At 47.2% G+C, this 25,255-nt stretch overlaps 1 protein-coding gene across 1 annotated transcript in view; it reads right to left on the bottom strand.

The window, feature by feature from the left end:
• LATS2 (large tumor suppressor kinase 2) overlaps positions 1 to 25,255 on the bottom strand; it is a 99,279-nt gene that overhangs the window by 64,594 nt on the left and 9,430 nt on the right. Inside the window, exon 2 of the mRNA XM_079775658.1 lies at positions 12,862 to 13,391. Within this exon, the coding sequence (XP_079631784.1) occupies positions 12,862 to 13,197 (336 nt within the window). The 5' untranslated portion in view covers positions 13,198 to 13,391. The remainder of the gene's footprint in view (positions 1 to 12,861; positions 13,392 to 25,255) is intronic.

Consider the following 25,255-nt stretch of genomic DNA (forward strand, 5'->3'; position numbering starts at 1 on the left):
TATGGAACCAAAAAAGACCCTGAATAACTGCAGCAATCTTGAGAAAGAAGATCAAAGTTAGAGGGATCACAATACCAGATATCAAGTTATATTACAAAGCCACTATAATCAAAACAGCCTGGTACTGGCACAAGAACAGGCACATAGTTCAATGGAACAGAACAGAGACCCAGAAATTGACCCAAGCTATTATGCTCAATTAGCCTTTTACACTCGGATGTCGAGTGTGACTCGACAAGGTTAGCATCAGTAGCAGCTCTTTTTATACTCTTTGAATGTATCAATAATTTGAAATATAAAAAAATCCAAATAAATAAGTTTGTATGAAAAGAAACTCCAGTTTTTTATTCTACTGCCGCGCTTTGTAAAATCTGGGGTATTTAAAAAATTAAATCCTGAGTAGAATAAAGGAATCGAGAAAAAAGCAAGCGAGTACAAAGGGTTAATATTTGACAAAGGAGGGGAGAGCATACAATGGATTCAAGATGGTCTCTTCAATAAATGGTGTTGGGTAAGTTGGATAGATACATGCAAAAAAATGAAACTAGACCAACTTACACCATTCACAAGAATCCTCCCTAATAAAATGGTAACATGCAAATTAACCATCACTCCGCTACATAAGCCACGCCCACCAGCCAAGCCACGCCCACCAGCCAATCAGGGCGAGTATGCAAATTAACTCCAATCCAAGATGGCTACAGCCACTGAGAGCAAGGTTTCCCAAGTAACAGAGCAAGCCAAGCTTTCCATAGCCGTTGCAGGCCTAAGCCTCCACTCAAGCTACAAAGTTTCAATTATAGAAGGTAAACAAATTCAAACAAATGGCGGCAGAATGGAGCTTGAGAGAGTAGGCCAGGGTTGCCCGCGGCAACAGGGGAAGCAAAACTTTCCGCACACCCTGGCTGGGCTCACCTGCTTAAGGCTACAAAGTTTCAATTGTAGAAGGTGAATTAACTGCCACAGAAATGGCTGCCGCCCGCCCCGGAGGGAACAGCAGGCTTGGCTCTGCTCCAGGCTACAAAGTTTCAATTGTAGAAGGAAAATAAATTCCAGATACCAGGGCCTCCGCTTAGGTTGCCAGGGGGCATGGCCGGCCTGCAAACCACCACAGGCCCCTCGCTCAGGCTGCCCCACGCCCCAAGGGAACCCCACCCTGATCCAGGACACCCTTCAGAGCAAACCAGCTGGCCCCCACCCGTGCACCAGGCCTCTATCCTATCTAATAAAAGAGTAATATGCAGATTGATCATCACTGCAACACACAATATAGCTGCCCCCATGTGGTCAAAGATCCTGCCCCCATGTGGACACAAGATGGCCACTACAAGATGGCCAGCAGGAGAGGGCAGTTGGGAGGCACCCGGCCTGCAAGGGAGGGCAGTTGTGAGGATCCAGGCCTGCAAGGGAGGGCAGTTGGAGGTGATCAACCCTGCAGGAGAGGGCAGTTAGGGGTGACCAGGCTGGCAGAGGAGGGAAGTTGGGGGCAAACAGGCTGGCTGGGGAGCAGTTAAGCATCAACCAGGCTGGCAGCGGAGTGGTTAGGGGGTGATCAGGCTGGCAGGCAGAAGCGGTTAGGGGCAATCAGGAAGGCAGGCAGGCAAGCAGTTGGGAGCCAGCAGTCCTGGATTGTGAGAGGGATGTCCGACTGCCCGTTTAGGCCCGATCCTGGGATCGGGCCTAAATGGGCAGTCGGACATCTCTCCAGGAGTCCCAGATTGGAGAGGGTACAGGCTGGGCTGAGAGACAACGCCCCGCCGTGCATGAATTTCGTGCACCGGGCTTCTAGTAAACTCAAAATGTAAAAACACTTAAATTTAAATGTAAGTCGGGAAAGCATAAAAATCCTAGAAGAAAGCCTAGGTAGCAAAATCTCAGACATCTCTCATAGCAATATGTTTAAGGATATATCTACTAGGGCAGTGGTTCTCAACCTTTCTAATGCCGCGACCCTTTAATACAGTTCCTCATGTTGTGGTGACCCCCAACCATAAAATTATTTTCATTGCTACTTCATAACTGTAATTTTGCTACTGTTAATGAATCGTGATGTAAATATCTGTGTTTTCCGATGGTCTTACGCTCTACAGCAGCGGTTCTCAACCTGTGGGTCGCGACCCACAGGTTGAGAACAGCTAGCAGGGTCGCCTAAGATCATTGGAAAACACAGATATTTACATTACAATTCATTAACAGTAGCAAAATTACAGTTATGAAGTAGCAATGAAAATCATTTTATGGTTGGGGGTCACCACAACATGAGGAACTGTATTAAAGGGTCGCGGCATTAGAAAGGTTGAGAACCACTGTACTAGGGCAAAGGAAACTAAGGAGAAAATAAACAAATGGAACTACAAAAAAAGAAAAAGCCACAAAAGAAAGCATCAACAAAACCAAAATGGAGCCCAATGTATGGGAAAACATATTTGACAATGATACATCTGATAAAGGGTTAATAGCCAAAATATATAAGGAACTCATACAAGTTAACAAAAGGAAGACAAACAATCCAATTAAAAATGATTAAAGGACCTAAATAGACACTTCTCCAAAGTGAACATATAGATGGGCAAGAGACATATGAAAAAAATTCTCAAAGTCACTGATCATTAGAGAGATGCAAATTAAAACGACAAAGAGGTGTCACCTCACACCAGTTAGAATGGCTAACATCAACAAATCAACAAATGACAAGTGCTGGTGAGGACTGTGGATAAAAGGGAACCCTAGTACTGCTGGTGGGAATGCAGACTGGTGCAGCCATTATGGAAAACAGTATGGAGTTTCCTCAAATAATTAAATATGGAACTGCCATGTGACCCAGTGATCCCACTTCTAGGAATATATACTAAGAAACCCGAAACATCAATCAGAAAGAATGTATGCACCTCTATGTTCATAGCAGCACAATTTACAATAGCTAAGATTTGGAAACAGCCCAAGTGCCTATCAGTAGACGTGTGGATAAAAAAGCTGTGGTACATTTATACCATGGAATACTGTGCAGCATTAAAAAAGAAGAATCTCGCCCTAACCGGTTTGGTTCAGTGGATAGAGCATCAGCCTGCAGACTCAAGGGTCCCAGGTTCGATTCCAGTCAAGGGCATGTACCTTGGTTGTGGGCACATCCCCAGTAGGGGGTGTGCAGGAGGCAGCTGATTGATGTTTCTCTCTCATCGATGTTTCTAACTCTCTATCCCTCTCTCTTCTCTGTAAAAAATCAATAAAATATATTTAGAAAGAAAAAAGAAAAAAAAGAATCTCTTGCCCTTTGAGATACCATGGAGGGACCTGGAGAGTATCATGCTAAATGAAATAAGTCCATCACTTGATCTCACTCATATGTGGACTCTAATTAACAAAATAATGAATGGAGTGGATCCAGAGACACAGAAGCATAGAACAGAGTGTGGAATCTTGGAGAAAAGGGGGAGGGTGGGTGGGTGGGAGGTAATCAACCAAAGACCTGGTATACCTATTTGCATAACCCATGGACACAGACAATAGGGTGGTGAAGGCCGGGGGGAGGGGGTGGCGGGGGGGGGCGCAGTGGCAGGTTAGTGGGGTCAATGGGGGAGATAGGGGGACATATGTAATATTTTCAACAATAAAGATTAAAAATATATATATATATTTAGCCCTGGCTGGGTAGCTCTGTTGATTAGAGCTTAGACCCCATATATCAAGGTTGCAGGTTCAATGCCCAGTCAGTCAGGGCACAGACAAGAACCAATGAATGCATACATAAGTGGAACAATAAATAGATGTCTGTGTGTCTCTCTCCTCTCCCCGCCCACCCTTCCTCCCTCTGTCCCTTCCCTCTATCTCTAAAAAAAAAATAAATAAAAATATTTTTTAATGAAAATATAACAAAATGTTTATCCATTTCCTTATTTATCAGATCTTTTTGAGAAGTTTAAGATCCTAGAGAATGGTGACCAGAACCAAGCCACTGCCTCATGGAGTTTGAAATCTAAAAGTTGAGCCCTGACTGGTTTGGCTCAGTGGATAGAGCATCGGCCTGTGGACTCAAAGGTCCCAGGTTCGATTCTGTTCAAGTGCATGTATCTTGGTTGCGGGCACATCCCCAGTAAGAGGTGTGCAGGAGGCAGCTGATCGATGTTTCTCCCTCGTCGATGTTTATATCTCTCTATCCCTCTCCCTTCCTCTCTGTAAAATATCAATAAGATATATTTTAAAAAATAAAAAATAAAAAAAAGTTGAGATAGATATTAAACAAAATCACTACTTAGTAACAAAATCTGATAAATGCTATAAAGGGAAATTTACAATGTAATGAGGGAGGATAAAACAGAGGGATCTGTTTTAGTCTCAGGGATCAGAAAGGCCTTCTGAGTCCACAACATCAAGACAAGCCTTTGAGGAAGAATAGGCATTACACAGACAGGGACCAGTGTAGAAAGTCTGGGAAAAGGCAGTAAAGCTAGATATGTCAGAGCACCAACTGCAGGAAAAATGATGTGACCAGAGGTTGCAGGAGGACTCTACCTGCCCAGCCAAGAATTCATCCCAAGTACAGTGGGAAGGGTTTCCAGAAGGGAAATGACAAAATCTTTTCCATTTCAGGATGATCACTGGGAGGGCTCTGTGCAGGGAACAGGTGGGGACAGGGCGGGAAGAACAGTCAGGAGACGCTGCCATCGGGATGAGTGAAGGTGGAGGTGTGGCGGTGGGACAAGGGGAGGCGCACAGGTGCCAGGCACACTCTGGAAGCGCACTGATGGGGTTTGGTGGTAACAGATAATGAAATACACATATGGATATTTTGCAACAGAAGAATTGGGATCATATTGTATATATTGTTTTGTGATAAACTCTTTTCCACCTGTCACCACTGGTACATTCCTCCTCACTTTCTTTAATTTCCTTTCATTAGAAAAAAATTTTGGCCTCTTTTACACCAAAATATCTGAGCTAACAGAATTATAGGCAATTTTTATTCTCTTTTTATACTTTTCTATATTTTCCAAATTTATACAATAACACATATCCTAATATATTAAAAACCCTTGGCCTGTCACATCCGCAATGACCGGGAGGCTTGACCAACCAGAAGTCAGTTCTGCAGTCAGCGCTGGGTTGCTGTGGCGACCCAGCACTGACTGCTGAGGGGGCTGCGAATCAGGCCCAGAGAGAAGCAGGGTCTGATCCATAGCCTCTGTGGCAGCTGTTGATCAGCACTTGCCTCTCTCTTTCTTTCCGGGCCTGGTCAGCAGCCGCACCTCCATTTCTCTCCAGGCCTCCACCTGGGCTGCTGATCAGCCCCGCCTTTCTGATAGGCCCAGAGATGCTGACTGGCATAGAAACCGACCAATCAGAACCAAATCTGGGTCAACTGTGAGGAGCCAATGGCTGCCTAGGAGGCGGAGCTTTTGATGCTGACTGGCATAGAAACCGACCAATCAGAACCACATTGGCCAGCAGAGGAGGGCAGTTGGGAGCAAGATCAGGCCAGCAGAGGGCAATTGGGGGCAATCAGGCTGGCAGGGGAGGGCAGTTGGGGGCGAGATCAGACTGGTAGGGGAGGGCAGTTGGAGATGAGATCAGGCTGGCAGGGGAGGGCAGTTGGGGGCGAGATCAGGCCGGCAGGGGAGGGCAGTTGGGGGCGACCAGGACAGTGGGGAAGGCAGTTGAGGGTGATCGGGCTGGCAGGGGAGCAGTTAGGTGTTAATCAGGCCGGCAGGGGAGTGGTTAGGGGGCGATCAGGCAGGCAGGCAGGTGAGCAGTTAGGAGCCAGCAGTCCTGGATTGTGAGAGGAATGTCCTAAACCAGCAGTCAGACATCCCCCATGGGGTCCCAGATTGGAGAGGGTACAGGCTGGGCTGAGGGACACCTCTCCCCGTCAGTGCACGAATTTCGTGCAGCAGGCCTCTAGTTACTTTAATAATTAGAGAGAAGGGGGTGGGGGAGTATGGTAGAAAGGTATGACTTGTTTGTGTTTTGTCAAAGTAATTTTAAATCCTACCTTTACTAGTAAAGGTATACAGTTTATTTTTTGGCAGGGCCAAATTTAAGTTGAAAGTCAAAAAAAGGAGGGGAGGGGAGGCAAGGAACTGCTACACCCAAAATCTATTGTAATACAATTTCCTGTGACATTACTGACATTCCTAAGCTAAAGTGTTTCTTTTTTCCTTCTCCTCTTATTAATATTCAGGGCAGCAATGGGTGTTCAGTAACACTGAAAAGTCATTCCTGTCCAAGAGGAATGACTTCATCGTTTTCATTAGCAAAATACTTATATTACAGTGAAGTAATCCTGAGGCAGGATCTTGTCATTGAGATAAAGGAAGAATGGCTCAGTGTTAGCCTTTCTCACGGCATCTCTAGAGCTTTCCTGATAGTGCACATTGTTAGAGCTAAACAAAGTAAATGATGCAAAGTCATGTTTCTGTCCATGCCAGCATCTGACGAGTGAGCTGAGGATTCTCCGAGGGTTGGTCCATGGGAGCATCTTTGCAAAGCTCTCTTTTCACCTCTGACTGAGCACATCTCAGAGGCACTTGCCCCCACCCCCACCCCCAGCACTGCACACACAGGAGAGTGGGCAGGGCACAGGGGCACAGTAATCTGCCAACAAGGGCCCCTTTGGAGTTAGAAATAAATGACTGTGTGGAAGAAGCAGCTCATATGCAGCTGGAAGAATCAAGAAGAACCTGTGGTAATAAGAATTTGAGTTGAACCACAACAGATGGCCAAATCCAGACACAGGAAGGTGGGAAGCAACATAACCAGCCAAAAAAACAAGATGTCAAAAGTACCCCACAAGAAGCCTTTGGGAGAGTGCCCGGGAGCAGGCCAGGCCATAGGGCACAGGGAAAAAGTGAGCGGGCTCCCTAGGAAGGACCAGCCTGGTGGACTGCAGGGGGCCAGAGCTAGACATAAAGAAGTCCCAGAGAATAACCCACCAGGGATGGCACACATCAGCAAACAAAGCACTGACAATGGCCGTAGTAGTCCACGGTGAGGAGACAAGCAGCATGCATGGGCCACACCAAGGGAGCACTGCTGTCCTTCCTATCACGTGTGTGAAACAATCACATGAAACCAGCACTTGCTGGGGACACAGATCAGTAACAACGGGGGCAGGGCAGAGCTCCAGCTACCTATGTGATCCCTGAAACCAAGCCATAGTTGCCTCTGAAATGCTGAGAGGACCACTGGAGTCCATGTCAAACCACTGCTGTATGGTTTCAGTGAGGCCAGTACTCAGAACCACACCAGCACTTGGCCCGAGGGCTATTCAAACACCATGCATGGGATGGGGGATCTGAGGGCCCAGCAGACCTCACCCTTCTGCAGGTCTCCCTCATTTGGCAAAAGGTTGAGGAATACCATATAGGACTAGAGGCACAGCGCACGACATTTGTGCACTGGGGGCGGAGGGGTCCCTCAGCCCAGCCTGTGCCCTCTCGCAGTCCAGGACCCCTCGGGGGAGCGGGCCTAAGCCAGCAGTCGGACATCCCCTGAGGGGTCCTTAGCGCTTCCTCGGAGGTGGGCGAGGCTCCCACCACCACTGCTGCATTTGTCAGCCGTGAGCCCGGCTTCTGGCTGAGCAGCGCTCCCCCTGAGGGAGTGCACTGCTCACCAGGGGGCAGCTTCTGAGTTGAGCGGCTGCGCCCTGGTGATCATTCCGCCATTCGGTTGATTTGCATATTAGGGTTTTATTATATAGGAAAATTGAGAAGCTTGACTTTCTGCACCTTTTAGCTTGAGAATGCAAAGAATTCACCCCCTTTTCCTACTAACCAGATCACCCTAACTTACTCGGTGCTATGACCATTGTTCTCAGGAAACCTGCCTTTAAATGCACATCCTGACCATTGACTTTTTCCTTCTGCTGCATTTGTTATAATAAATCAGTTTGTTTGTTTGTTTACATTTCTTCCTAACCTCACTCCACTAGAGATTTAAATCACTTAAACACATACAATATTAAATCAGAATTAGGAAAATTAGACTAACAGAGAAATTCTAGACCAAAGAAATGTAGCGTGTCAGGCCAGGGCCCTAAATAGTCTGCAAAACTTCCAGACTTAGCACTCCTCACGCAGATCATTGAGGGAAGTTCAGGGAGGTCAGGATGCAGGTTGTCCAAAGAGAAAAAGCACATAGCAACTGTTTAAAGCATTTCCTAGTGCACCTGACTGAAGGAAATCTCTCATCTGTCTTCCTTCAGGGGACATACATGGTAAACTGCTTTGTTATTCTAAGGGTCTGAGAGCCACTGAATTAGCTCCAGGCTCTCCCAAGCTCCACCTTCACTGCACACACAGTAGTCCGAGTGCAGTGAGCACCCTCATACCTGTTAGCTCCCAACCATGCACTGAGAACACAAGTAACATGCTTCTGAGGAGCAGGAATGTTACATATTTTAACATCACTGCAAAATCAAACAAGTGATTTTAAAACTTTGTCAGGAAGAAAGAGGGAAAACCTGGTAATTTGAGACCATAAAGATGAACAGAAAAAGTGAAACTAAATGCTTTAAAAAGTCAAAGCTGCCCTGGACAGGTAGTTCAGTGGGCTGGAGCACCATCCCGATATACCAAGGTTTTGGGTTCAATTCCCAGTCAGGGCACATACAAGAAGAAACCAATGAATCTATATATATAAAAACCTAAGCGACTGTTACGAATGAACGACAGGAACGACCGGTCGATCAGTCACTATGACGCGCACTGACCACCAGGGGGCAGATGCTCAATGCAGGAGCTGCCCCCTGGTGGTCAGTGCGCTCCCATAGCCAACCTCCCGCAGCCCCTCACCCCCTGCCACCTGGCCAACCTCCCATGGCCCCTCCCCACCCCCGTAGGCCAACCTCCCACAGCCTCTTGGCCTGGCCAGCCGACCCCCCCAGATGGCCCCGATCAGGGGGCTGGCCAGCCAACCTCCCACGGTCCCTTCCCCTGGCCAGCTGCCCCCCTCCATAGGCCCCGATAAGGGTGACAGCCGGCCAACCTCCCGGGTTCCCTCCCCGTGGCCGGCTGGCCCCCTATAGGCCTTGATTGCCGGCCAGGCCAAGGGACCCCCACCTGTGCACAAATTCGTGCACCGGGCCTCTGGTACATAAATAACGTGGAACAACAAATGTATGTTTCCCTCTCTCCCTTCCTCTCTCTAAAATTAATAAAAATCCTATGTAATAGAAGGCTAATATGCAAATTGAATGGCGGAACAACTGAGTGAGCGGGGGTGCCAGACCAAGGCGGGCGCTGGTCGCTGTCATCAGGGTGAACCTCTGGTGGTTACTGAAAATTCTTTGCTCCTGCTGCCAGCACCGGCCCTGCTCACACCCGCTGCTGGCGCCGGCCCCAATCACTCCAATCGCCATCAGTGGGTGCAAGAGGGGCCAGTGCCGTCAGCACGTGGGGGCGGTGGCGGCAGGAGTAGGGCTGCTGGCAGACAGAGGACCGGGGACCGCGGCGGGGGGGGGGGGGGGGGGGGGCGGCCCAGGAGGGAGCACGGAGGATGGGCCGAGACCTGCCCCTGTGCCTACCAAAGCCTCGCGGCCCACAGTTCCTTTCAACGTGCACGAATTCGTGCACTGGGCCCCTAGTAAATAAAATAAAAAGTAAAAGCTAAATAGAAGTTATTATTTATTCCAGTAATCAAAGTGTCCAATGACACTCTAAATACTTATCTTTCCACTTCCTTACATCTATATTTAAATAGCAGCTCCTTCCTTAAGGAATATTAGTCTATTGGCCTTATTTCTTTTCCCCATAAAAATTTTCATGTCTTTAGTAATTTATGTGCAAAACATTTATGAACATTGTACCATTTGACATCTACATTATGCCATTACACAGAAAATCCTTAAAGTCCTCACTTTTCCAGAAATTGTTATTTAAAAATATACCCATACCTGCTAGTTACATAGGTGTAATTTGCTGGGTAAAAGTCCCTGAGCTATTTCTTAGGAGTCATGTATTTTTCTTATATAAATTTCATTGTAACAAAAAAAAATACTCATCTATAAACACTCAAATATATTTAATAAGTCTTAGTCCAAATCAAATGGAAAAGTGTGTTTGTATGTATGCATGTGCAACAGACCCTGTGCTTCATAAAAGCAACTTTCAACATAACAATGCTCTCTATACACAAGTTAGTCACAGTATATCCCAAAGTGTCAAGGAAGGCCCTACAAAATACGTGGTTCATTTCATGAACATAACATCAGAGAAATGTAAATTCTCTAGGTAAATTCTATAGTAATAAACTACAATAGGAGGATTGAGATTACTTTGGGACATAACAGAGGGCACTGTTAGCCTTTTCCTGGGACTGTGGTGCCAGGAGTGCATACTTAGAATATTTCTAAGAAACCAAAAGTGCTGAAGCCATCCTGATGTGCTTTGACCATGAAATCATAATTTTCCAAGGCAGCAAAAATACCCAAGTTATTTCCATTTCTGTGCAACTGTGACTTTTCAGATGACAGATGGTAATTAAGGACTTGCTTTCAGTAGTCATTTTATAAAGGAACTACATTTTTACTAGTTACATTTTACTAATTACATTTTTTACCTTGGCTCAACACTGGTTCCATTTTATTTGCGTGTGTGTTTTATTTTTATTTTTCAATTACAGCTTACTTTCAATATTATTTTGTATTAGTTTCAGTTGCACAGTATAATGGTTAGACCAGGCGTCCTCAAACTATGGCCCGCGGGCCACATGGCGGGTGTTTTTGCCGCTTTGTTCTTTTTACTTCAAAATAAGATATGTGCAGTGTGCATAGGAATTTGTTCAGTTTTTTTTAAACTATAGTCCGGCCCTCCAACGGTCTGAGGGACAGTGAACTGGCCCCCTGTTTAAAAAGTTTGAGGACCCCTGGGTTAGACAATCATATACTTTAGAAAGTATCCATCCCTCCCCAACAATATTTCTAGTACCCACCTGGTACCTATTCCCTATGCTAGACTTTACAACCCCTTGACTACTTTGTAATCACCAATAAAAATATGGAACACTTCTGCCCACCGGCATGGCTCAGTGCTTAAGCGTTGACCTGTGAACCAGGTCTCTGTTTGATTCCTGGCCGGGGCACATGCCCGGGTTGCAGGCTCTCTCCCCAGTAGGGGGCATGCAGGAGGCAGCCAATCAATGATTCTCTCTCATCACTGATGTTTCTTATCTCTCTCCCTCTCCCTTCCTCTCTAAAATCAATAAAAATATATTTAAAAGAAAAAGAAAAAAGAAAAAAATGGAACACTTCACGAATTTGCATGTCATCCTTGTGCAGGGGCCATGCTAATCTTCTCTGTTTTGTTCCAATTTTAGTGTATGTGCTGCTGAAGTAAGCACTGGTTCCATGTTATATGGCCCTGCCCCTCAACGTGGGTTTTATTTAGCTTTGTGAACTGCTAACAGGATCATAAAGGTATAGCTATAAATTGTGTATTTATGCATGATCAGTACCACCTCCACTAATGTGTCTCTACTCTTAAGCAACTGAGAAAGCAGCCTGTGTTGGCAACATTTCAAAGATTTCTCTAGTCTTTCTCATCTTACCTAATAATAGACAGACATGTAAATTGACCGTACCTCCGCTACGCCACCAGCCAATCAGGCGTGATATGCAAATTAACCCAACAAAGATGGCGGTTAATTTGCATACACAGATGCCGAGTGATGGGGGTGGAACGCTTGCGTCATCGCCGATGCAGGTGTTCTGCCCCACCCCCAGTCTCTCAGGGCCTCTGGGCAGTGTGAGAAAGCAGGGCTGGGATGAAAAGAGGAGGCTCCGGGATCGGAAAGAGGTGGCTCCCAGAGCGGAAAGAGGTGCCTCCGGGGCCTGAGCAGAAAGGGGCTGGGCCGGAGTGGAAAGTTGGTGCCAGCAGCCAGGGAAAGGAAAGCCCATTCTCGCACGAATCTTCGTGCATCGGGCTTCTAGTCTATATATGTAAAAAGCCAGCGACCAGAATGTCGTAACGACGAGAACAACTGGTCACTATGATGCCCACTGCGGCCAGCAAACTGGCCTGATCTGGGGGTAGGACAGGCTGGCCAACCTCCTGCAGCCCTTCCCCCTGTCAAGCCCCACCCCCGATGGGCCCCCACCACTCTGATCGGCCTGCTGCTTCTCCCCCCAGCCAGCTCCACCCTGATTGGCCGCCCCCACACCAATCGGAGGTGGGACTGGCCAGCCAACCTCCCACAGCCCCTCACCCTGGCAGCTGACACCTGATCGAAACCCTCACCCCATTTGGGGGCGGGGCCCATCAGCCAATCACCTGTGGCTCCCTCCCCCCAGCTGGCCCAGCCCTGATCAGACCCCAATGGGGCGGGCTGGCCTGCCAACCTCCCACCATCTCCTCCTCCCAACAGGCATCGCCCCCATCCACCCCGATTGTGGCTGGGCCGTCTGGATCCCAACCGTGCACGAATTCGTGCACTGGGCCTCTAGTTTCTTAATATGTGAAGTTAGATGTAATATAGTTGCGTCTCCTATAATGGCATATCAACTGTTTTTTAAATAGCGGAAAACAGTCAAGGATTGCCAATTTGTGTTAATCAAGCTTCCCCTTTTGCACAAACCAAAAACAAGATAAAGGAAACCATTCTCCTCTTCCCTATGACAGTTTAGAATAAGCCCAACCAAACCCCAAAGAAAGTGCTCCATGTGAGAGCCTTTCTCAAGGACAAAACGAGACATACATGTGGCCCAATTCAGAAAACTCTGGATTTTGCCTGAATAGAAAAAGCAGCTTAAAAGACCCTTTTGGAGAGAAAGGGTCTAACCTGGAAACCCTTCTCTGAATAGTGAACCACTCAAACCACCTTTATGGGGAGCCCTTACTGTGATGGCCACACAGGGCCTGGGAGCTCACCCACCTGGTCACAGCCAGCGTTCACCAGCTCCTGCAGCATCTGTCGGTTCACTTCTGCAGAGGCCGGGGGACCTGATTCGTTGGCGAAGGGCAACAAGGAGTATCGGATCTCCCTCAGGGCCTTCTGGTACGGGCCAAACTTTGGGGCAGTTCTTGGCTGCTGCTGCCGCGCAATATCCTTGCCCCCCAGGACGCTGGTGTCTAGGGAAGTGTCGCTTGGTCCCACAGGGGGCCCGTGAGTGGAAGACTTCGAGGGCTGCTTCAGCCCCTCACGAATCTCCTGCAGTCGTTGCCGACTGTTTCCAGAGTAAGTCGTAGCAGGAAAAGTCTTTGGCCTCATTTTAAGTCCAATTTCTTCTTACCATAAATACAATCTTCTTAAAGGGTTTTATTTTAAAAAACTGAACAGTATCAGTTAGTTGTAAACATAGTTTCAAAACAATTGCCTTTTAAACATTTTCTTTCCTTCAATTTTTGCAGTTCCTATAGAGAACCAAAAGTTTTCAGAGCCTTCAATTTGAAGATCATCACTATCTGAAAAAGAAAATGGGAAGACAATGCTCATTTGTGGTTTTCACATAACACTTTTCAGAAATGGACAATTATCTTGAAAATATTCAACTTGGAAAGATCAAGAAAGAAACCATTGGAACAGGAATTTTAGGGGCATATAGGCAGGCTTAGGGAATTTTTAGAACTGGGGTCCATGGAAAAAACACAGGGCTACAGACTGGGAGAAGGTACATTTCCAAAACACAAGGAAGCCAGGTGCAGTTACATCTCCATAAGACAAGGAAGCAGCAACAGGTACACCTCCATAACACAAGGCAACAGCTACATCTACCCAAGATAAGGGAACTGGGAAAGTCTAGAGGTCTCTATTTACAAAATAAAAAAGAGGAAGAAAGCCCAGAAAGAATGAGAGGACAGGACAATGAGGGAGGAGGGCCTCAGGAGTTACTATAGTAACCAATTGGAAAGGGAATACTGACCAATTAGAGGGGATATCAGGATGCAGGAACTGCAGCCTTTATGAACCATGGAAACAGGAAGTCTGTGGAACTCTTTCCCCCTCCCCACATGGGAGTCTGTGCTGTGAGAATCTTTCCCTTTCCCCACATGGGAGTCTGTACTTGTTCTTCAATAAATTTCCACCTTTGCTATACCACCTTGTCTGTGGATTCATTCTTCGACTCCGGCGGACAAAGAATCCGGGTTCCAGTCCAAAAATTCCGTATCACCATCACCTCTCAGAAATTATAAAGCTGTTTGATTCTGGTTAGAGCACATGATATCCAGGGTTGTCCCAAGATGTTTCGTGGACTATATAATCTACAATAAAGCCAATCTCCACAAACTGATACTAATAAATATTCAACTCAAGGCAAGAATACTCATTGTTATATATTTCATTTCTAAATCCACAGCTTAAGTATCGGAGCAAAACTTTCTTACACAGGGTCTTGAATTTCTGGCTTGTTCCTAACAAATTAGGAGTGGGGAATCTTTTTTTCTGCCAAAGGCCATTTGGATATTTATAACATAATTCAAGGGCCTAAAAATTTGATCGAACATTTAATTCTCAACCCTAATGTTAGGGGTAAAAATATAATACTGAGGACTAGCTATGGTTATGGGAAATATTAATCATGCTCTATTAACCACTTGTACACCATAAGCATCTATAGACGCAAGTGGTGGACCTTTTTAAATTAAACTCAAAATATCATGACAGTTAACTGGATTAACCATGATTGCTTTATTCTGGTTAAAGAAAGGACATTCTAACTTGGCTGGAAGTAGTATGCCCCCGGGACGTGGGAGTCAACCTTGGAATGTGGTCCATTCTCATTCAAGAACTGCCTATTATCGTGGAAAGATTAAACTTGTTGTCCAAACAATGGAGTCCCACCCCAGCCTGTATAGTCTACTTCCCCATGCCTGTAATCCATACTTCCCCATACCTATAATTCATATTTCCCCATGTAATCTGTCCTACCCTATATAAGCAGCTGGCTTATGGGGGGCTGCAGAGCAGGTTTTTGTGGGTGACCTGCTGCTCTCCCATACTCCGGCAGTATTGGAATACACTCGAATAAAGGATTCAACCCTGTCTCTGCTTAACTGGCTCAAGTAGTGACAGGCAGCACGGATCCATTGATTGTCCGGTTACACTAATGCCTTGACAGGGCCAGACCAAATGATTTCATGGGCTTATACAGCCACGGGCTGGATGTTCCCACCCCTATATAAGCAATCAATGTCTGGTTCATACCACTGTCCTTTATCCCGGGGCTTCACCAACCTCTCACCCACCTAAAGCTGTGGCTGTTCTATCTCTTTGGAAAGTTTTCCTTATAAAACCCTCCCAAATTTCCTGAAAGATACCAGAAAATTATCACATCGAAGATGTCCTATATTGCAATTGAAAATAGTTCCAGCACAAGGTATCAGGAGACTTTCAAGGTAACTACTTCCTTGATTGTTTATAAACATGTCAACTTCTTGTCACCATTTTTTCCTAAATATCAAAGTAAAAATATCTTTCTTGTAGAAATTGACACTTATATAGTAAAGACAGGTGGGTGTTTTCTTTTTTTTTAATATGTTTTTTATTGATTTCAGAGAGGAAGGAAGGGGGAGAGAGAGATACCAGTAGAAACATCAATGATGAGAGAGAATCACTGATCGGCTGCCTCCTGCATGCCCCACAATGGGATCAAGCCCGCAACCCGAGCACATGCCCTTGACCGGAATCGAACCTGGGACCCCTCAGTCCGCAGGCCGAGGCTCCATCCACTGAGCCAAACCGGCTAGGGCTAGGTGGGTGTTTTCTTAGAGTGCATTGTGACCAGACTAAGAACAAATTAAAGCTGTAAGCATAGATCAGCAACGACTTCAGCATTTTCCAACAGTGATTATACCGACCCAATTCACTGTATACTGTTGTTGTTGCATTCAGAAAATAAATTCAAGACCAACCACTGACAGGGCCCTTAGCAGCCAGCAAAGTATCTAGCTCAATTTGCTTATCTGGGTGACCTTGGGCAAGTCATTTAATCTTCTACCCCCTCCCTCTAAGGAGCAGATGATAACACTTGGTAAGAACAATGAGGGAGACAATGCCTGTGTCCTATTCAAATTAACTGCCACAAGGAGCACTGAGGCCCATAGATTGTAAAGGCAAAAGCCTGCATGCCCTCCAGGCTCAATGAAAAACTGACCCAAAGAGCATTCTTTAAAGAGAGAATGGCCCAGCCGGTGTGGCTCAGGAGCTGAGCATAAACCTATGAACAAGGAGGTAACGGTTCGATTCCTGGTCAGGGCGCATGCCCAGGTTGTGGGCTCAATCCCCAATAGGGGGCATGCAGGAGGCAGATCATCATTGATGTTTCTATCTCTCTCCCTCTCCCTTCCTGTTGTAGTTATATATAGAAACTAGAGGCCCAGTGCATGATTGAATCATGCACGTGTAGGGTCCCCTACATGCTTTCACTTTTCGCGGTGGAGCTGGGTGCCTGTCCGCTGGTGCCGGAGCAGACAGGCACCCAGCTCCCCCACTGTTGATGGTCCGCGGCCGCTGAGGGGGGCTACCCTGCTGTTGAGAGGCGTAGGGGGCGGGACTCCCGCCCCCTGCGCCTCTCAACGGCCAGATCCATGGCCGCTGAGGGGGGCTGCCGCAGACACCTGGCTACCCTGCCGTTGAGAGGCGCAGCTGGGTGTCCATGGCAGGCCCCCTCAGCGGCCGCGGATCTGGCCTTTGAGAGGCACAGGGGGCGGGAGTCCCGCCCCCTACGCCTCTCAACAGCAGGGTAGCCCCCCTCAGTGGCAGCGGATCCGTGCCTCTCAATGGCCGGATAGGCCACCCCGAGTCCCGCCCCCCAGCCTCCCGCCGCCCAATCGTGGGCGTAGCGGAGTGATGGTAATTTACATGTTACTCTATTATTAGATAGGATGTTTAAAAATGCCTAAAAATGTTAAGATTTTAAAATGTTTAAATTAACTTCCCTTGAAACTTAAAGTATGATATTAAGGACACATTCCCCACTGCCCTGAAGCGTGTGTACCTCCTAGATAAGGATTTGAACTTCAGTTACTGACTCAGAGTGACTTGTCAAGATAACCAATTGAATGAGTGATGTACTCTCCCTAGATAACCACATGTAGCCCCTCGCCCTGTTTGAGATTAACATGTGTGCATTGACCTAATTCATTGATAGCCACCTGGCCTGCTGCGAGGTGCGGTACAGGCTTTAAAACTGGGGGTTCAGACCAGCCAACGTGCTCGCCTGTCAAGACAGCCACAAAGGCACGTCCTTTTGTCAGTTCAGCAAGCGACGCAGCTCCACGCTCCTCTTCCTGCCAGATGACAGAAGCACGGCTAGTAACTCCCAATTGATCAAGATGCAACCAAGCTCTCGGGTGAGAAATGCCAGCCCCCTGCATCCGGACCGGACCAGCCCAGGTGCCGGACCCCAGAGGACAGCACCACCGGGATCCCGAATAAGCCTGTACCCGCAGCACCAGGAATTGTGTGAGTAATAAAGTGCTGCGTGATTTGCAACTGCATATGTTTCATGTGGTGTAATTCCTCTGGCAGTTAATTGAATTATTTTACGTACGCTTAAAATTTAAATTAAAGCTTCTAGGTTTTTTGGCACTAAGCCTGCCCTTGGTCCTGTTTGCCTAGAGTAGCCTCTTTGCTAGCAACTACTTGAATGTCCCACACCTGCACGGTTAAAGTTTATCTCAAGGGATGCCTTAGATAAACATTCCAGATACTTTCCCGGGATCTACTTGGGACACTTCCTCTCTGAAATCAATTAAAAATATATATTTTTAAAAAATAACAAAACATTAAAAAAAATAATAATAAAAGGAAGAAATTTTAGAACTGTGAAAAGAAACTGCTTCAGACATACTCATGTGGAAAAAAAATCAGGATAACTAATATTTAACCAGTATTTACTATGTGTCAGGCTTGTTCTAAGAGTTATCTATTACATAACCATATACAACAGAAAACCCCAAGAGATGACATTGAAATCACATTTTTAAAGGTGGTGAAAGGAGTTTTAGGGCTAAAATAGGCAGGTTTAGGGAGTTTTAGAAATGAAGTGGGTCCATGGGGGAGGACTACAAAGGTGAGGGCCATGGAGCTGCCAAAGGCATACATTCACAAGGAACAAAAGGTGCCACAGGGTACGAGGAGAGGAAGACACCCATTCACAGGCGATAGGGAAAAGCCACAGGGGATAGAGAAATGCTGACAAATGGAAGAGGAAAACATATTTTCACAGGCGTTAGAGAATTCTAGCACTGAAGGGGGAGACAAAGAAGGGGCCCCATGTGGGTTTGAGCTTTGAAACTGCTTGTAGTAACCAATCAGAAAGGAATATTAGGACACAAAGAACTGCAGCCTTCATAAACCTTAGGAAAAAAGGCTTAGTGGGCTACCCCTTTAGGACCCTGTCCCTACATGGGAGTCTGTGCTTGTTTCCAATAAATTCCCACCTTTTCCTATACCACCTTTTGTCTGTGGCTTCATTCTTCGAATCCACCTGGACAAGAACCCAGGAAAGAAATCACCTTTGCATCCTGCTCAGAGAAAAACCACTCAACTCAGTCGCATTTCAGTGGGAAGATGGAGGGTCATGACCATCGCCTTTCTTAAGGTAGCTCAGAGGAGACTACCTGCATTTAGAAAGAAAATACCACACTAAATACACTTTCAACATGAAACCCATATTTTAGTTCATGACATCTACCATATCAAAGTCACTGAAAGGACTGTTGTAAGGCTATGCAGATAGTGAACTACAGATGCGGGAACTGAGTCCCCTAGCTCTGTGTTGGCCATGGGCCAGAACCCTAGAGCTCTGCTTAATTAGTGTAAAATGGGACATACTGCAACCACACTCATTTTCAGTGACTTCCTGGTCTAAGCATCTGTTGTGAAATACCTCATTTTCTGAAACCCAAGGTCACATTCCAACAAAACACATTTGGAGATTCCTGAGTGATGGTGTCTGAGAACTGAGGCACAAGGTATGGCTTCTCCTAGGGGAATTTACAAACATAACTTGTTTCCTAAAACAGAGAAGAGATAAATCTTCACAATAAACAATCAAAGCAAAGCAGTGGCCTGACAGTAAGCAAATACATTCATCCCAACTCCCCCTCCCCCAATCCACTCATTTACCCCACCCACATGCTATCTGCATACCAAATGCCTAAATCTCAGGCACTGCAGACATAAAGAAGAATAAAACCCTGCTTTTAGCAAGTTCACAGACAAGAGAGAAGTGAAGGTGTGGTGGGCAAACAAACAGCTTCAAAGAAAAAGAGATGCGGGCCCTAGCTGGTTTGGCTCAGTGGATAGAGCATCAGCCTTAGGACTGAAGGGTCCCAGGTTCGATTCCGGTCAAGGGCACATGCGCAGGTTGTGGGCTCGACCCCCGGTGAGGGGTGTGCAGGAGGCAGCCAATCAATATTTCTCTCTCATCATTGATGTTTCTCTCTCTCCCTATCCCTTCCTCTCTGAAATCCATAAAAAAATATATTAAAAAAAAAGAAAGAAAAAGAGATGCGGGAAAGGAGAAAAACCCACACAAAACATTTAACAGATGGGAGAATAAAGGAAAAAGTCAGAAAACTGTTTGAAGCAGAGATAACCAAATATGAGGGTAGGAAGAATGAATTTCCAGCCAGAGGGAACAGCATATACAAAACAGCAGAAGAATGTGAAGGCTGTAGGCACCACCCACCCACCAGGTTCAGATTTGTGGGGTGGAGGCTCTTCCTGAAGAGAAGAGGAGGGAAGAGAACAGGAGGTGCACAGGGGCTGGATTTGAAAGGCTCTCCAAGCCTTTCTGGACTCAGTGCAGAAGATGGGGAACCACTGTTTGCAGTTAAGCTAAGGAGTAATATGCCCAAAAGTACCCTTTAGGGAGTTGCGTCTGGAAGCTAGGGGGAAGGTGGCCTAGAAGGGACAACCATAGACTTTAGGTGGATGATGAAACCTGGATGAGCAGCAGCAACCCTTGGGAGCAAGGGGGGTTGCATTCAGGAACTAGTTACACCTTGACCTGGGGTCTGGGCTTAAAGACATAAATGAGGAGGCACCAGCACATGGGACATTTACCCAGCTAGTGACCTAGTTACAGAGCCATGACATGGAGCAGCTAGGTGAGGGAGGGAGAGTCCTGTCCCTCCCAACTGACATCTCAGAGCAGCAGTCAATGACCACTGAGTGACCCCAGCAGACTAAAGAGAAGGAGCTAAGCAAGGGCAGGGGCCACAAAGACGGCCCACATTGAAGAAAAAAGCTACGAGGAAGTCAGAGCCAGGACATGGGACATCCTCACGGCAGACACAACGGGAGCTAGGGACAGCAAAAGAAGCTTGACAGTGCTCCCTAGAATTCAGTCTGAAAAGAAGCTACTGAAAGCTGGAACAGCTGTGAGGCTTTGGGGGAAGGTAGGAGTAATGTATTTTAGTTTAACTTCCTTTTTTGTTTGTTTCTGGTTGATTTTAGAGAGAGGAGAAGGGAGAGGAAGACAGAAATATCAATTTGTTGTTCCACTTCTTTATGCATTCTTTGGTTGATTCCTGTGTGTGCCATTGTTAGGGGTGGGAGGGAGAAATAGAATAGTGGGGACTACCTAGTTATGAGAAATATTAATCATGCTGTTAACTGTGGTTGTTTTGTTCTGATTAAAGAAAGCACATTCTGACCTGGCTGGGAGTTGTACCCCAGGACCTGGAAGTTAACCTGGAAATGCGGTCCATTCTCCTTATCGGAGAAATGCCTGGAAAGATTTGCAACCCCCAGCCTGCATTGTCTGTCATCTGTAACTATTATATCTATTCTTATTCTTGTTCTTGTTGCCTACTTCCCCAAGTAATCTTTGTTCTTCTACCCAATATAAGCAGCTGGCTTGTGGGGGTGGCGGGCAGACCAGATTTTTGTGGATGACCTCCTGCTCTCCCATGCTGCCAGTAATACTGGAAAATAAAAACAATCATATATGATTCAACCCCATCCCTACTTAATTGGCTCAAGTAGTGATAGGAGCTTCGACCCATTTATTGTCCAGTTTCACCCTGACTGGGTATTGAACCTTCAACCTTGGTGTATAGGGACAACACTCTAATCAACTGAGATACCAGGCCAGAACCATACTTTTATTTAAATGTACAAAACATAAATCAACAAATGTTCACTAAGAGCACACTCTCACAAACAGCATCTGGATCAAGGAGTCTATCAGTACAACCCCAAAGCCCCCACCCACAACAGACCAACACTTCAATGAACCACCCTCATAACTTCTAACACTAACGGCTAGTTTGACCAGTTTTTTAACTTTATATCCATGGACCTATAAGGTCTGTATTCTGTGTCCCCTTGATAGATATAGATATAGATATAGATATAGATATAGATATAGATATAGATATAGATATAGATATAGATATAGATATATAGATATAGATATAGATATAGATATAGATATAGATATAGATATAGATATAGATATAGATTTGTGTGTGTGTGTGTGTTTTTGTTGTTGTTAATCCTCACCTGAGGATATTTTTTCCATTGATTTTTAGAGAGAGTGGGAAGGAGAGACACATTGATTGGTTGCCTCCCACACACACCCCAACCAGGGCCAGGGATGGAGCTTGCAACCAAGTACATACCTTTGACCAGAATCAAACCCAGGATCCCTTCAGTGAGCGAAACCAGCTAGGACTGCACTGATTTTTTAAAATATGTTTTTATTGATTTCAGAGAGAGGAAAGGAGAGGGAGAAAGGGATAGAAACATCAAGGATGAGAATCATTGATCAGCTGCCTCCTGCATGCCCCCTACTGGCGACTGAACCCGTAAGCCTGGCACGTGTCCTGACCAGGAATCAAACTGTGATCTCCTGGTTCATAAGCCACACCAGCTGGGTTGTGTCCCATTGATTTTATTCAATACCATGTCTGGTTATTTATACACTAGAGGCCCGGTGCATGAAATTCGTGCATGGGGGGGGGTACCCTCAGCCCAGTCTGCACCCTCTCCAATCCAGGACCCCTCGGGGGATGTCGACTGCCAGTTTAGGCCCTAAACCGGCAGTTGGACATCCCTCTCACAATCCTGGACCACTGGCTCCTAATCGCTCACCTGCCTGCCTGCCTGGTTTCCCAACTGCTCCCCCCTACCCCCCTGGGGCAGCCTGATCACCCCCAACAGCCCCCTCCCTGCCGGCCTGGTCACCCTTTACTGCCCCCTGCGCTGGCCTAGTCACCCCTCACTGCCCCCCTGCCAGCCTGGTCACCCCCAACTGTATCCCCCCCACTGGCCTGGTGACTCTGAACTGCCCGCCCCCCCTGCTGGCCTGGTTACCTCTTATTGCCCCCCTGCCAGCCTGGTTGCCCCCAACTGCCCCCCTCTGCTGGCCTGGTCACCCCTAACTGCCCCTGCTGGCCTGGTCGCCCCCAACTGCCCCTCTCTACTGGCCTGGTCGCCCCTAAGTGCCCCTGCCGGCCTGGTCGCCCCCAACTGCCCCCGCCCCCTCCCCCCCCCCACCGGCCTGATCGCCCCACACAGCCTGCTGTTCAGTCGTTTGGTCGTCCCTCACTAACACCCCTGCTGGCCTGGTCGCCCCACGCAGCCTGCTGTTTAGTTGTTTGGTTGTCCCTCACTAACCCCCCTGCTAGCCTGGTCATAGGCAGCCATCTTGTGAGGGCGTGAGGGTCAATTTGCATACTACCTCTTTATTATATAGGATGTGGTGTGTGGCAACAGTTTGCCACTTTTCATTACTGAGTAATATTACTTGGCATAACTACACCATACTTATTTATCCATTCTGCCACGGTAGGGCATTTGAGTTGTTTCTGGTCTTGGGCTACTGCAAACTGTGATGATGCCTTAAGGCTGCTTATGCTCACATAGCTCCAGCTCCAGAGCTATGAGAAGTTGAGTAAGTGGTCAGCTCCAAGATCTTGCTTCATCACCCTATCAAATACTCCCTTTGTAGTTATTGGCAGAGCCCCTGGTAATTCATGTAGTACCTTTGTGGGATTATAAAAAGGTACTCCTTCCTCAAGTAAATTGTTTTGCTACCATATTATTGTACAACATGAGCAGCTCTTGCCCTGGGGAGCCTTCCAGAGCCCTGTGGGCAGTAGCCTGGCCCACTCTTAGACATACCCTGACACCACATGTCACAATCCTTCACACACACACCAGATGAGAGGGAGCAAGTAAAGTCTAAATCAAATGGAAAGTAGGAGTAGACCTTTGAGGCACAGGAGAAAAAGTAATGAATGGCCATAGTACAGTCACACAGGAGAAGTGTGATCACATGTGCTCTCCAGAGCATGTCACATGACATGTTTGTCACATGACATGTGTGCCACTGACTCTCTGCTGCTGCTCAGTCTTTTGTGAGCGGCTCAGTCTCCAAGTGGGCTGAACATGCCCTCACACAAGTGTCTGCATGATGTGAAAGCATGCCCTTTCACACGCAGGGTCCTCGAGCAGTGCATACCTGAACGCCCTCACAGGCGACCTGTTACTAGTCTTAGGGATGCAGAAAATGACCAGCCTCTAACTTTAAGAAGCTCACAGTTTAAGATGGGGAAGACAGACACATAAATACATTATTTAAATATAGTATAATACAAGTGACAATACAATTTTGTCCAAAGCATTGTGAGGTCTGAAGTAAGAGTAGTAGCTGGAGGATAGAGAGAAGTAGGCAATTCAGTAGTACTTAAGAGGTGGAACCCACAGAAGCTGGTGGTGTACACTGGCGATGGGCTTGAAAGAGGAAGCCCAAGTTTCTGGCTTATGAGCCAGAGCCGATGGTAGTGCCTTCTCTGAGCCAGTGGGGACCTTCAAGAGAGCAACCACAGTGTGGATGGAGGAGGACAGCTGTTGGGAGGTGAGGACAAGGCTGGGGGAGGCTGATTCAGAAGATGGCTGTTTCAGAGCAAAAAAACCAGCTGGAGGTTGGGAACCTGACTTCTGCCAGGCTCTGGCACTAGCTCTGTGTGATATGGGCTGGCACTGCACCTCTCTGGAGATTCCGTTTCCAGCGACTGACAAGCCTTGCTTTGTCTATTTGACAAGGCTGCTCCGAGGATCACAGGTGTGTGTGAGATCACGCTCATCCGTAATGCACAACACACTGGACAATGATTAGAATTACTAATAAGTTCAGGATTCAGAATAAAAAAAGGCTTTAATAAAGTCAGGAGACAAGAACAGGGCAAAATGCAGATGGGCTTAGTTAAAAAGGTATCAAAGTAGCCTGGCTGATGTAGCTCAGTGGTTGAGTGTTGACCTATGAACTAGGAGGCCACAGTTTTGATTCCTGGTCAGGGCACATGCCTGGATTGCAGCTCAATCCCCAGTAAGAGGCATGCAGGAGGCAGCTGATCAGTGAGTCTCATTATTGATATGTCTCTCTCTCTCCCTCTCCCTTCCTCTCTGAAATCAATAAAAATATATTAAAAAAAAAAAAAGTTAAAGCATCAGCAGAAGCAGCTCATCCTAGGCATACCCCCTGAACCTGTCCCCAAGGCCCCTTTTTCTCTGACTTCTTAATAAGCCAAGGCAGACCAGCCTGGGCTCATTTCCCCAGCCTTTTATTTATTTACTAGAGGCCCGGTGCATGAAATTCGTGCATGGGGAGGGGGGTCCCCTCAACCCAGCCCTCTCCAATCCGGGACCCCTTGGGAGATGTCCGGGACATCCCTCTCATAATCCTGGACCACTGGCTCCTAATCGCTCACCTGCCTGACTGCCTAGTGGCCCCTGACTGCCCCCGCATCAGCCTGGTCGCCCCCAACTGTCCCTTCCCTGCCGCCCAGGTCGCCCCCAACTGTCCCTTCCCTGCCGGCCTGGTCGCCCCCAACTGCACCCCCGCCAGCCTGGTCGCCTCTTACTGCCGCCCCTGCTGGCCTGGTCGCCCTCAACTGCCACCCCTGCCAGCCTGGTCACCCCTCATGGCCCCCCCGCCGGCCAGGTCGCTCCAAGCAGCCTGCTTGTTCAGTCGTTTGGTCGTCCCTCGGGCTGGCCCTGGGCGGCTGGGCAGCCGCCATCCAAGGCTTGCCTGCACCTTGGGCCGGCCCTGGGAGGCTGGGGGGCTGAGGGGACTGCGCGCCGCCATCTTGTGGCTGTGGGTGCTTCCATCTTTGAGGGCGTGGCAGTCAATTAGCATATTCCCTCCTTATTGGCTGTGGGCACCACCATCTTTGTGAGGGTGTGATGGTCAATTAGCATATTCCTTCTTTATGAGAGACTAGAGGCCTGGTACATGAAAATTCATGCACTGGAAGGGGGGTCCCTCAGCCCGGCCTGCCCCCTCTCACAGTCCGGGAGCCTTCAGGGG

Source organism: Cnephaeus nilssonii (genome assembly GCF_951640355.1).
Source record: "Cnephaeus nilssonii genome assembly, chromosome: 6".
Classification (NCBI taxonomy): Eukaryota; Metazoa; Chordata; class Mammalia; order Chiroptera; family Vespertilionidae; genus Cnephaeus; species Cnephaeus nilssonii.